The 14,451-nt window shown below is 47.3% G+C and overlaps 1 protein-coding gene across 2 annotated transcripts in view; it reads left to right on the forward strand.

Moving 5' to 3' along the window:
- Nucleotides 1–1,815: 1,815 nt before the first annotated feature.
- The window catches only part of CCN4 (cellular communication network factor 4), a 34,418-nt gene continuing 21,782 nt past the window's right edge, over nucleotides 1,816–14,451 (forward strand). The window contains exon 1 of one of the 2 annotated variants that reach the window (XM_081204934.1): nucleotides 1,816–2,064. In XM_081204934.1, the coding sequence (XP_081061060.1) occupies nucleotides 2,017–2,064 (48 nt within the window). In that variant the 5' untranslated portion in view covers nucleotides 1,816–2,016. The remainder of the gene's footprint in view (nucleotides 2,065–14,451) is intronic. The other variant, XM_081204933.1, reaches the window with a different exon arrangement.

Below are 14,451 nucleotides of genomic sequence, written 5' to 3' on the forward strand. Positions count from 1 at the left end.
TCTCAGGATTAAGGCCTCATTTTCACTGAGCAGGTAAAGCTGCCTCTCAAACAGCTGTGCCATTTGGAATGTGGTGGCCCGCTGGAATGCGGAGTTAAGCAGGGTTATCAACATCACCTTGCCAACAAAGGTCCGTATAGCTAAAACTATGGTTTTCCCAGTAGTGATGTATGGAAGTGAGAGCTGGACCATAAAGAAGGCTGATGGCAGAAGAATGGATGCTTCTGAATTATGGTGCTGGAGGAGACTCTTGAGAGTCCCATGGACTGCAAGAAGATCAAACCTCTCCATTCTGAAGGAAATCAGCCCTGAGTGCTTACTGGAAGGACAGATCCTGAAGCTGAGGCTCCAAGACTTTGGCCACCTCATGAGAAGAGAAGACTCCCTGGAAAAGACCCTGATGTTGGGAAAGATGGAGGGCACAAGGAGAAGGGGACGACAGAGGATGAGATGGTTGGACAGTGTTATTGAAGCTACCAGCATGAGTTTGACCAAACTGCGGGAGGCCGTGGAAGACAGGAATAAACGACTAAACAACAACAACAACATCAACTGTCTGGCTCTGAAGTGCCCTCTCCAATTGCATGGAGCCTGGACAGCCCCGTGGTTTTCCCTGGAGCTGAGGGCAATGAAACAATCACTGAGACAGCTAGAGCGCCAGTGGTGGAAAACTCATTTTGAATCGAACCGAACAATGGCAAAGAGGACTTTCTTCACCGCCTCTATTGCATCTGCAGAAAATAGCAGCAGGAGACTCTTTCAGGTGGTCTGCAATTTAATGGAACCACCTTTGCCATCGGGGCCTGGTAAAGAGCCCAAGATCTCCTGCAACAATTTTTCCAAGTTTTTTGCAGATAAAGACGCTCAGATTCGGACTCCACCATGGGAGCAGGGCTGGGGCGGGAGAGTGCTAGAGTCCTGCCTAGTTAAGTTGCGTGGGATCAATTCCAATCTGTTACCTCTGAGGATGTGGACAGGCTGCTTGGACGAGTGAAACCAGCCACCTGTCTCCTTGATCCTTGCCCATCCTGGCTCATAAAAGCGAGCCGGGGAGGGCTGGGCGATGGGCTCTGTGGGGTGGTGAATGCTTACCTCTGTGAGGGAACCTTCCCAGACCCGATGAAAGTGGCGGTCATTAATAGTACAGGGAATTTGTTGAATGCAAGCCTCCCTTTCAAAAGGCAGGATCGTTGCCGCTTAGCCAGAGCTCATGAGCAGATCTGAGCCCTGCCGAAAGCAGTGTCAATTGCTTTCTGCACCAAATTTTAGCAGTGCCATTAAATGTAGGCCCCATTGCAAAGAGAAACTGGGAGCTCACAGCTTAAAGTGTGCTCCAGATCATTCATTTGCAGCAGGGCTTGCTTTTAGCATGCTTTAATTCCGATGCTGAAAGCAAGTCCTGCTACTTTGCTTATTTGTTTGTCTGTTTATAATTTTGTGAAAACCAATAAAAAAATTTTTGAAAAAAATAAAATAAAGTGGTATAAAAGTGCTGTAAATATACCGTGCAGATAGAGCTACAGAGCTCTCTTCTCCCCCCAAAAAATTATTTATTCCCACACAGCCAAACCTGCCTTGGCTGCCAGGGGCTGCCATAAATAACCATAATTACGGGTGAACTCTGAGCATTTGAGCATGGTGTGGAAATTACAGCTTCTCGCGCCGATGTGCAGAGAGTTTTCCTTTAAGGATCTTCTGGCTGAAGGCAATACAGTGCGAAGGAGGAGGTGTGGGACGAATCACTCAAAGGAAGGGGAAGGGAAAAGAAAAAAAAATAAAAGGCAGGAAAAGTTACTCCCAGAGAAAAACGCAGGGCTCGTCCTTTACCCTGACGTCAGATCTGTCTTCAATAAAACCTCTCTTGGAGCCCAAAGGGAAAAGTCAGACCCACTGTCAACCTCAGCTGCGCTCTGCATTCCCTCAAAGAGGTGCCTAATTTGTTCCAAAAGGAGTTTTATTTTTCTCCTTTTTAAAAGATCTGGGTTCAATCAATGTCTTTCATCCTGGCTTCCAGTGATGAGGTGGCTTTTGCCCTGGATTCTAGCAACCAACGGCATTCTGCAGGTGGGTCTTCTCCTTTTTCCTCTCAAATATTTGTTTTTTGCAACCTGGATGAAAGGAATGCAAAAGGCTGTTTTCTACAGGATGGGTGGTGGAGAATGCAAGAACAAAAACCCTGCGTATCTTACTAGCAATAGAGTTTGGGGAAAGAAGCAGATGAAAAGAGGGGGAGAGGTCTGGTCTGGCGAGGAAGCAAAGCCCTCTTCAAAATGCATTGTGCCCCAGAGGGAATATGTTGAGGTTTTCTTGACAGCTCAAATGATGATTGAGTGATGTGGGAAGGAAGAACTCGGATGGTGCTTCAGGGACAGATCTAATTTCTGTGCAGATCTCACCCTGTGCCACTGGGGTGGTCTTGAGATGCCAGGGTGAGTTTTGAGAGTGCCCCGGTGTCCTAAAAAAATTGAGAAAAAGAACAGGAGATGCAAGAAGTGATATTCAGGGGAAAGCTCAGCAGAGCCTAAAGGAGGAGATGGAGAATATTGTTTGGCTGCTGAGCGAGGGGGTGAGTGAGCCCCCAGACACACCACACGTGGCAGCAGCTGTGGGGATGATGCAGCGCCGGGAAAGGAAAGCAAAGAAGGGTCAGCAAAACTGCAAATGTTTTGCATCGGGTGGGAGCGCTGGAAAAAAGCGGTGCAAAAAAGATCTGGCCAAAGAGCTTGCAGGAGAGAGTGAAGCGGTTCAAAGAAGCAGACGGTGTTTTTGTTCATCGTGAAGATTTATACCGGACAGCAAGTAGGAACCCTGCTTTTTCAGATGCCCATCCCAGGGTAGTGTCAAAACCAGGTAGGGAAATAGGAAAAATATGCAGTCTGGACACTGGGCATGCAACGTGTTACTTAAAATAATGTTGAGTAATGTGCAGCTTTCTTTTATGCTTGGAATATACATGCTTTTGCAGTGGGAGGTGATATATCAATTTCCTGGGATGCTTGGGCAGGCCAGCTGGCAAGGCGGAATTGCAGCCTTGCAGGTCCTCTGAGGCTCTGTGATTGCAGCCTAACACAGCAACGCACATTCAGTCGTTGTCCATCATTGGCGAGCAAGAGAGGGCTAGGGATGTGTACTACTAGGCAGATTTTACTTAAGGAACAGGAACAGCAGCCACCAGTAAGTTCTTTCTACCGCTCTTCCTAAAGTGACCCATTGTGGAGCAGCAAGCAGCAGGAAGAGTCTATCTTAGGAGGGAGAAAAACAGAAACTCTTTACAAGGGCCAGTCCAGGAATAGCTCCGAGAGATTTAAAAAGAAAAGAAAAGAAATTGGAGCTTTCAAAATCATAGGAATGAGGATGAATGATGGCACAATCCCAGGAACAATGGAACTAAGGTCCTTTTTGAATCCTATCCATCACCCTAATTGCATTACAGTCGTACCTTGGATCTCAAACACCTTGGCTCCTGAACAAATCGGCTCCTGAACGATCGAAACCTGGAACTGAGTGTTCTGGTTTTTGAGCATTCTTTTGGAAGCCGAACATTCAACGGCGCTTTTGTGGCTTCCGATTGGCTGCAGGAGCTCCCTGCAGCCAATCAGAAGCCACACTTTGGTTTCCAAACGTTTTGGAAGTTGAACAGACTTCCGGAACAGATTCTGTTCGACTTCCAAGGTACGACTGTACTTGCAAACAGGCTGTCGTTGCTACCTTGTTTAATGATAGGCATGCATAGCTGTCAACTTTCCCCCTTTTTAAAGGGAAATTCCCTTATTCTGAATAGGATTCCTTGCAAGAAAAGGGAAAAGTTGACAGCTATGCAGGCATGGGAGAGCGCCATGTGCACTGAGACTGCAGTGCATGGACAGGGGAGGTTTAACACTTCACCCCAGCCACGGTCTTGATGAAAATCCCCAGTGCAAGCTTTTCTCCCTAAGCATCAGGGATTCCCAATTCCCACCTGCAGCCTGCAGAAACCGAAAAGGCTCTCAATTGTGCTTTGAGGGACGTAGGCAACACTGACCCAATGAAAGCAGCCTCTGCAAAGCTGCCTTTGCAGCTCCTCTATCAATGGCTCAGCCTCTCTTCTTCTCCCTCCTGGGCACTGATCAAAATGAGCATCAACCTGGGACAATACCTTATACTCAGTCCATCCAGCTTAGTCCTCCAGGTTTACCAGGAAGCTGTTTTTCCCCAGTCCTACCACTAGGGGTCAGACCCGGGACCGTCTGCACTCAAAGCAGATGTTCTACCACTGAGCTATGGTCCTTCCCCTACAGCTGCCCCTCCACTTGTTCTCTATGGTTGAGCTGGCTCTGTGGGCGGAGTCATCGCGAGCCTCTCTGCTTTTCTCCCTCGCTGCTTCTGCCGTTGTTTATTTCTAGAAATATCCCTTTAAATGGCAAAAACAGTTGTGTCCGTGTATAAAATTTATTTCATTAAATGTATACTTTGCTTGAGTGTTAAAAACACACACACCCAAAACACCCTCAAAGCTGTTTGCAGAAAGATAAAGGTAAACGTAAAGGGAACCCTGACCATTAGGTCCAGTCGTGACCGACTCTGGGGTTGCAGCACTCATCTGGCTTTATTGGCCGAGGGAGCCGGTGTACAGCTTCCAGGTCATGTGGCCAGCATGACTAAGCCGCTTCTGGCGAACCAGAGCAGCACACGGAAACGCTGTTTACCTTCCCGCCGGAGCGATACCTATTTATCTACTTGTACTTTTGACGTGCTTTCTAACTGCTAGGTTGGCAGGAGCAGGGACCGAGAAACGGGAACTCACCCCATCACTGGGATTCGAACCGCTGACCTTCTGATCGGCAAGTCCTAGGCTCTGTGGTTTAACCCACAGCGCCTCCCGCGTCCCTGTTTGCAGAAAGATAGAACAATAAAACCAAGAAAAATGACAAAACAGTGGTTTTCAACCAGTGTGCTGTGGCACCCTGGGGTGCCTTGAATGGTGGTCAGGGTTGCTGCGGGCAACACTGGCCTCTGTCTCTCTTTCCTTCCATCCCTTCCTCTGATGCCCTCTTGCAACTCTGCCTCCCAAAAGCTTGCACAGCTGTTTGTTGTAGCAGCACTGGCTACAAGGTCCCCAGGCGAATGGTGCCTCTTGGAGTGGCCAAGGGGTGCTTCCCAGGGCCCCGTGGGGCATTGTAATGAGGCACCTCTCTTTGGGGTGGGGAGGGGCAGCTGAGACACAAGGAGCGGCAACTGCGGCTGCCCAAGGATAAGGGAGAGGAAAGGAGGCTGAGGGAACCCTCCACAAGGGAAGGTGTTTGAAAAAGGATGAGGGGCTGTTGGGTCTGCAGGCAAGGTGTGATGTAACTGGGCTCCTGAGCCCCACAGGAGTGCTGCAGAAAGCATGCAGTTAGTCAAGGAAGCCTTAGACCTGAGAAAGGTTGAAAACCTCTGATTTAAAACAATACAATAAAATAAAAGACTAACACAGATTAAAAATTGCATCAGCATTTCTAAATACAGTGGTACCTCGGGTTACATACGCTTCAGGTTACATACGCTTCAGGTTACAGACTCCGCTAACCCAGAAATAGTACCTCAGGTTAAGAACTTTGCTTCAGGATGAGAACAGAAATCGTGCTCCGGCGGCGCAGCAGCAGCAGGAGGCCCCATTAGCTTCAGGTTAAGAATAGTTTCAGGTTAAGAACGGACCTCCAGAACGAATTAAATTCTTAACCCAAGGTACCACTGTACCTGGGTAAGGGTAAAAGTAAAGGACCCTTGGACCGTTAAGTCCAGTCAAAGGCAACTATGGGGTTGTGGCAGTGCTCATCTCACTTTCAGGCTGAGTGAGCCAGCGTTTGTCCACCGACAGCTTTCTGGGTCATGTTGCCAGTATGAGTAAACCGCTTCTGGCGCAACAGAACACCGTGACAAACCAGAGTGCCCGGAAAGGCCATTTACCTTCCCGCCACAGTAGTACCTATTTATCTACTTACACCGGCGTGCTTTCGAACTGCTAGGTTGGCAGAAGCTGGGACCGAACAACGGGAGCTCACCCTGTCGTGGGGATTCGAACCACCGACCTTCCGATCGGCAAGCCCTAGGCTCAGTGGTTGCCTAAACAAGCATGCTTTTAGCAGGTGCCCAAAAAACCACAGTGAAGATGCTTGCTTGAGATCAAGAGGCAGGGAGTTCCAAAGTTCAGGTGCTGCAGCAGCAAACAATTGAGTTCTTACAAATGCAGAGCAGATATTATGTGGTAACAGTAGTAGACCCAATTCCTCCAGCTGAAGAGGTCGAGTGGGCACATGTGGGGTAAGGCCACCTCATAGGTAAACTATATCTATATTCAGGGATTGCTGTTCCCATCACCTCTCTTCTGTGCCATTCAAGAGGTGCTTCTAGCCTGGCCATCAATTCAGCCCCACTAAGTTTCTTACCAAAACTTAAGAGTTCATTCTGAAACAAACACAAAAATTCCGAATGGAAGGCAGTCCGGTTTTAGAATAACCTGAATTCCCATTAAGGGAAATACTCTAGAGATGTCTTCAAGTGCTTGGCAGTCCACTCTGACAACCGAGGTTTTTGTGTAGTTAAGCTTATTTATAGTGCTTATTATGGTGTATCCTTGCATAACTCAGTTGGTTAGAGTGTGGTGCTGATAATACCAAGGTCGCAGGTTCAATCCCCATATGGGACAGCTGCATATTCCTGCCTTTCAAGGGGTTGGACTAGATGATCCTCAGGGTCCCTTCCAATTCTACATTTCTATGACTCTGTTATTCTAAATGGGGCTTGGAATATTTGCAAGGGAGCCTGTGTTTCATCCGGGGCTGAGACCAGACCTCCCTCCCTTGTGGCTGGAGCTGTGATCCCCTGAGATTGTCCTGCTGCACTAATAATAATAATAATTTATTATTTATACTCTGCCCATCTGGCTGGGTTTCCCCAGCCACTCTGGGCGGCTTCCAACAGAATATTAAAATCCAATAACCTATTGAACATTAAAAGCTTCCCTAAACAGGGCTGCCTTCAGATGTCTTCTAAAAGTCTGGTAGTTGTTTTTCTCTTTGACATCTTACGGGAGGGCGTTTCACAGGGCGGGTGCCACCACCGAGAAGGCCCTCTGCCTGGTTCCCTGTAACTTCACTTCTTGCAGACAGGGAACCGCCAGAAGGCCCTCGGAGCTGGACCTCAGTGTCCAGGCAGAACGATGGGGATGGAGACGCTCCTTCAGGTATACTGGACCGAGGCCGAGCACTGGGTGAAGACCCTCCTTGGAAGTTTTTCAGCAGAGGTTGCGTGGTCCCCTGCCATGTAAGATCTAGCTAAGATTCCAGCATTCCTCAAAGGTCCCTTCCAACTCTACACTTCTATGGTTTCTAGAAAGCTTCTCTCAGAGTTATTAAGTCTACCTGGTGCTTGTCGATCAATTACTTTTGAATCAAGACGAGTACCTATAGAGGTACAGTGATACCTTGGGTTAAGTACTTAATTTGTTCAGGAGGTCCGTTCTTAACCTGAAACTGTTCTTAACCTGAAGCACCACTTTAGCTAATGGGGCCTCCCCACTGCCGCCGTGCTGCCAGAGCACAATTTCTGTTCTCGTCCTGAAGCAAAGTTCTTAACCCAAGGTACTATTTCTGGGTTAGCAGAGTCTGTAACCTGAAGCGTATGTAACCCGAGCTACCACTGTAAAGGTAAATGACCCCTGGACGGTTAAGTCCAGTCAAAGGCGACTATGGGGTTGTGGCACTCATCTCGCTTTCAGGCCAAGGGAGCTGGTGTTTGTCCACAGACAGCTTTCCGGGTCATGTGGCCAGCAGGACTAAACCGCTTCTGGTGCAACGGAACACCGTGACAGAAGCCAGAGCGCATGGAAACACCATTTATCTTCCCACTGCAGTGGTACCTATTTATCTACTTGCACTGTTGTGCTTTCGAACTGCTAGGTAGGCAGGAGCTGTGACTGAGCAACGGGAGTGTACTCTGTCGCGGGGATTCGAACCGCTGATCTTCGGATCGGCAAGCCCAAGAGGCTTAGTGGTTTAGACCACAGTGCCACCCGCGTCCCATGCAATTACGTATAGAACTGCATCACTTGCTATTGAATTCTCAGTATTTGCTTTCATGCCATTGTGATTTTTGACAGGATTCTCTATTGATGGAATTGTGGCTTGCCTGTTTTTAATGCCTTGGCAAGCTGCTCTGGGCTCAGTGCTTTGAGGTTGGAGAAGTGGCATGCGACCTGCCAGTGCTTTCTTAGAACGAAGTTTCGTAGAATCATAGAATCATAGAATCATAGAGTTGGAATAGACCACAAGGGCCATCGAGTCCAACCCCCTGCCAAGCAGGAAACACCATCAGAGCACTCCTGACATATGGTTGTCAAGCCTCTGCTTAAAGACCTCCAAAGTAGGAGACTCCACCACACTCCTTGGCAGCAAATTCCACTGTCGAACAGCTCTTACTGTCAGGAAGTTCTTCCTAATGTTTAGGTGGAATCTTCTTTCTTGTAGTTTGGATCCATTGCTCCGTGTCCGCTTCTCTGGAGCAGCAGAAAACAACCTTTCTCCCTCCTCTATGTAACATCCTTTTATATATTTGAACATGGCTATCATATCACCCCTTAACCTCCTCTTCTCCAGGCTAAACATGCCCAGCTCCCTTAGCCGTTCCTCATAAGGCATCGTTTCCAGGCCTTTGACCATTTTGGTTGCCCTCCTCTGGACACGTTCCAGTTTGTCAGTGTCCTTCTTGAACTGTGGTGCCCAGAACTGGACACAGTACTCCAGGTGAGGTCTGACCAGAGCAGAATACAGTGGCACTATTACTTCCCTTGATCTAGATGCTATACTCCTATTGATGCAGCCCAGAATTGCATTGGCTTTTTTAGCTGCCGCGTCACACTGTTGGCTCATGTCAAGTTTGTGGTCAACCAAGACTCCTAGATCCTTTTCACATGTACTGCTCTCAAGCCAGGTGTCACCCATCTTGTATTTGTGCCTCTCATTTTTTTTGCCCAAGTGCAACACTTTACATTTCTCCCTTGTTTCTTGCAAGGCAACCTAGGACGTTACCTTGTGCAGTCAGACCAATGGTCCTTCTTGCTCTGCATCATCCACCCCAAGGATGGAGAACCTCAGACCAGTGGGCCAAATGTGGCCCTTTGGGTGTGTTTGGCCCCAGGGCCTCTCTCTCTCTGCCACCCCACCCAATCCTTAGCCCTCCATAGGCTCTGTTCTGCATCCTCCGCTGGCTCCTTTGCCTGACTGGGCTGTGTCCTTGAATTGTGATCACGTCTCTTCCTGGGATGGATGGAGAGTAGAAACCTCTGGCTTTTGCATGGCTGGAATGCAGCCTGGTGTAAGAAAGGGAGAGTTGCATCCATTTCTCTGCCCTCTTTCACCCCTGGCCCCCATACCACAGGCATGTGGCCCTTGGAAAGTTGCCCAGGATGGAATGTGGATCTCGGGCTGAGAATGTTTGCCACTCCTGCCCTGAATGGGTGTGGCTCTCCAGGGTTACGATACGATAATCTTTACTGTCATTGTCCCATACAGAGCAACGAAATTGAAAACAAGCCTGCTATCCCAGCTATCCCAGCCTGGTTAGCCCCCTAAAAACTCTGATAATTAAATACAATATACTCCCATAGAGACTTCTTACACTGCATTTAAAACTAAAATCGCATTTGGGTAGAAACTGTTTCTCAGGCAGCTAGTCCTAGTCTTTATAACCCTGTACCTTCTTCCAGAAGGTAGAAGCTGAAAGAGATCATTTCCAGGGTGTGCACTATCCTGCACTATCTCTGCAGCTTTCTTATGGCACCTGGAAGCATAGATTTGATCCAAAGTGGGAAGAGTGCACCGAATTATTCTCTCTGCCGTCTTTACAACCCTGGTTTTGCATAGAAGCAAGTGTTCTTCCACTGCTGTGGCTCATCATGTGTGTGTGTGTGTGTGTGTGTGTGTGTGTGTGAGAGAGAGAGAGAGAGAGAGAGAGAGAGAGAGAGAGAGAGAGAGAGAGAGAGGCATTACTCTGTGTTCAAGATGTCTGCAGATTCACAAATTACCATCTTTATAGATTGAGAATCCCAAAGCTGGGACAAGTCCTGACTCGAAGCTATTTTTACAGACTCAACTTCACCCTTCCTCATTTTCCATTTCACTTCATTGATTAGACTTATTCGTCGCCTATCTCCCAAGTGACTTACATCAAAAAAAGAAAAGGGGGGGGGGTATTCAATATATATTACCATAGAGGAGGAAAACAGAGGGAATACATTAGTAGTTCATATAATATAACAACCATAAAACTCAAATAACAAAGAAATAACCCCTGTTTAATTCCCCTGCATGATAAGCATGTATAGCGAAACAGCCAGGGTGGGGTCCTCCAAATCACTGGCCACCATCCCTAACCATTGGCCATGCTGGCTGGACTCATGGGGACTATACCAGTTGCACTGGCTCCCGGTGGAGTACAGGATCAGGTTTAAGGTGCTGGTTTTAACCTTTAAAGCCCTATACAGCCTAGGACCCTCGTACCTATGGGATCACCTCTCCTGGTATGTCCAACGGAGGACCTTACAGTCTTCAAACAAAAACTTCTTGGAGGTCCTGGGCCACAGGGAGGTTAGGCTGGCCTCAGTCAGAGCCAGGGCTTTTTCGGCTGTGGCCCCAATCTAGTGGAAAGCTCTCTCACAAGGGACTAGGGCCCTGCGGGACTTGATATCTTTCCGCATGGCCTGCAAGACAGAGCTGTTCCACCAGGCCTTTGGCCAAGTCACAGTCTGACCCCCTCCTTTGATAATACTCATAGAACTCTAGCCCAATGGGTGCCATTAATTTGATTCTGAATTGATTTTACAATGAATTGATTCTAGAATGTATTTCAATTAATTGATTGTGATTTTATGTAAACTGTTACTTTTACTGTTGTTAGCCACTCTGAGCCCGGCTTCAGCTGGGGAGGGTGGGATATAAGTTTTATTATTATTATTATTATTATTATTATTATTATTATTATTATTATTATTATTACTACTACTACTACTACTACAATACTGAGAACCACTAATTCACAAATAAACAAACATAAACAAAACCTCATCCTCCCCTTAGTCCAAAAATCGTTCACCTCAAGCCAACAATCTCCCCCCCCCCCTTTAACTTCCTCACCCAGAAGTCTGATGTCAAGGCCAGCTGTTGCACCTCAGTGGGTGGGTGAGTGGGGGGTCCACTGTCACCCCAGGGGTGGTCCAGCGTATTTCCTCTCTCTTCAGAGGGGAGCAGTAGCAAAGCAAGACCCACGGCCTTGGGCTTGGCTCACTTCCTTGAGTTTTGCATATGCTGTTGCGTTCTCTGCCATGGATATCACAGGCTGATGCAGAGACTACAGACCCTACAACTGTCCCTATTTTCCAGGGACAGTCCCAGATTTACAGAAGCTGATTTGATCCCGGAATGTCCCACTTTTCCTTAGGACACCCCAATTTTCAATGTAGAAATGTTGGAGGGTATGGAATAGAATGTCCTTACTTTCATTGGGGAAATGTTGGAGGCCCTGGAGACTAATTCAAGTACAAACCTCCCCACCTGTAAAATGGGTACTTCCCCTCCCCTCAAAATATACTTAATTCCTTAACCATAGGCTAGAAGTGTGTGGCATGACTTGAGTATGTGACTCACTTAAAGCATCCAAATCAGCTTTCTATGTAAAAATATATAGACATAAAACACATTCGCGAGCTGCAGTCTCAGAAGTAGCCAATAGATGTCAAGGGACTACAATTCCCATGAGTCTAGCCAGTATGGCCAATGGTTAGGGATGATGGCCAGTGATCTGGAGAACCCCACACTGGCTGTTTCTGCTATACATGCTTATCATGAAATAAATGCAGGGGAATTAAACAGGGGTTATTTCTGAGCAGACATGCATTTGATTGTACAGTGGTGCCTCGCAAGACGAAAAGAATCCGTTCTGTGATTCTCTTCGTCTAGCGGTTTTTCGTCTTGCGAAGCAAGCCCATTGACGGATTAGCGGATTAGCGCTATTAGCGCTATTAGCGGCTTTTAGCGGCTTATCGGCTTATCGGATCAGCTGATAAGCGGCTTAGCGGCTTAGAAAAAGGGGGGAAAGGGGAAAAAAACGCAGGAACTCGCAAGACATTTTCGTCTTGCGAAGCAAGCCCATAGGAAATTCGTTTTGCGAAGCACCTCCAAAACGGAAAACTCTTTCGTCTAGCGAGTTTTCCGTCTTGCGAGGCATTCGTCTTGCGGGGCACCACTGTACCCAATGTATTAAATGGAAACCAAGCAGCGAAAAGAATGATATGCCCTGCTAACCTAATAAGGGGAGTGGACTTAGGAATTCAGCTGGGCTCCACTGTACACACATGCAGCTATTGGGTACACAATGTTTATTCTCTTTTATAGATGATTTGCCCAATGAGGCAGAGGAGCATGCTGACTCTTGCAACGAAACATCCCCCGGCATAGCTTCTGTCTCGCTTCCGGGACGTCTGCGATCTAGCAGACTAAACAATTTCAGCAGAAAATACTCTAGACATCCTGCCGGCGAGTGGGAGGGGGGACGAAGTAAATATGTGGCATTATTTTTATTTTTACCCAAGCGTAAGGCAGCACCTCCCACTCCGTGGACTTCAAACACGCTTGCTAATCTCCTTTCGTTTTGTGCCAAATTTCCCCCGTACGTAACCTCGGCTTTGCTGAAACATCCCACATTCAAACAGCGGGAAAGGTCACTTGCTGTTAACCGGAGTTGGATCCAGTCCTTCCTTCAAAGAGAAGAAATGGGGAGTTGTTTCATTATCCACACAACCATTCTGAAAGGGTTGATAGTGTCTTGAGCAGCGTGTGGAATTTGAGTGTAGAATCTGAACTCGGATCCGCTGGTGTATACTAGAGTTGGGTGATATATTGATAAATTATATCAGGAGCAGCTGGGGTGCATTCCAGACATGATTTATCAGCATATTGTGATAATTAGCTGCTGATATCTTCTTTGGCAATCACTCATAGCCGAGTCAGATTGTCTTCCATAAACATGGTTTTAAAAGTGAGTCCGTAAGTGACTGTGGAGGCCAATTCTCAATCCACACGTCCTTCCACAGTGGGGACATTGGTTTCCAGGCGGGAGTTAATCATGGTGAGGGTTTGCCAAGTGTGCCCTCCTCTTAGTATGTTTCTCCCTTGTGTCCTGAGTTCGAGAGTCTTCAAAGCCCATGACACCTTTAGTAAAGGCTGTTCTCCAATTGGAGCGCTTGCAGGTCAGTGTTTCCCAGTTGCTGGTGTTTATACTACATTTTTTTTAGATTTGCCTTGAGACAGTCTTTAAACCTCTTTGGTTGACCACCGGAATTACGCTTTCTATTTTTAAATTCAGAATAGAGTAGTTGCTTTGGAAGACAAGAATCAGGCATCGGCTGCTGATATATTACGATGCTGAAAACAAAATATTGCCCAGCGGTAGTCTATAACCAAGATTCTGTCTAGTGTAAAGGTAAAAAAAGTAAAGGGCCTCTGGATGGTGAAGTCCGGACAAAGGCGACTATGGGATGCGGCGCTCATCTTGCTTTTCAGACCAAGGGAGCCAACGTTTGTCCACAGACAGCTTTCCAGGTCATGTGGCCAGCATGACTAAACCGCTTCAGCTACAATGGGACACAGTGACAAGTATCCACCGCTTGCCCTACAGTTAGGTAAAGCAGTGGGGGATTCTGGAGCTCTCAAATTTCAGTGGCGCCCTGTGCGATGCTAAAACATGGTCACCCCCCCCCCACAGCTCTCGCTCTCCATTCTGCAGCATTGCTGTGGCGCCCCCTGCTGCTCTGGAGGAACTCCCACTTCACTCAATAGAGACCAGTCCAACTCTACAACTCTGTGATTCTGTAATTTCTGTATCTATAGCCTTAATCGTTGTCCTCTTACCTCAAGAGCACCAGTGCAATTGGGACTGATCTGGACTGAGAGCCAAGTATATATGGGCTTTTTAATTGCACAAGCAATTTGTTTATTAAAAAACCTGCAACTTTTTATATGCTTGTAGCTAGTAGGGGAGTTTGAATCCCCCTCCTTAAATTGTGAGATACTTTGAGTCCTGATTCTGGGGGAAAGGCAGAATATATTATGTAGGGAGAAAAGGGATAGGAGGATATAATGCTTTGTCTCTCACTATGGATCAAGTTAAAGCCATGGTTTTCCCAGTAGTGATGTATGGAAGTGAGAGCTGGACCATAAAAAAGGCTGATCGCCGAAGAATTGATGCTTTTGAATTATGGTGCTGGAGGAGACTCTTGAGAGTCCCATGGACTGCAAGAAGATCAAACCTCTCCATTCTGAAGGAAATCAGCCCTGAGTGCTCACTGGAAGGACAGATCCTGAAGCTGAGGCTCCAATACTTTGGCCACCTCCTGAGAAGAGAAGACTCCCTGGAAAAGACCCTGATGCTGGGAAAGATGGA

This window comes from Podarcis bocagei (assembly GCF_964188305.1).
Source record: "Podarcis bocagei genome assembly, chromosome: 8".
Lineage (NCBI taxonomy): Eukaryota > Metazoa > Chordata > Lepidosauria > Squamata > Lacertidae > Podarcis > Podarcis bocagei.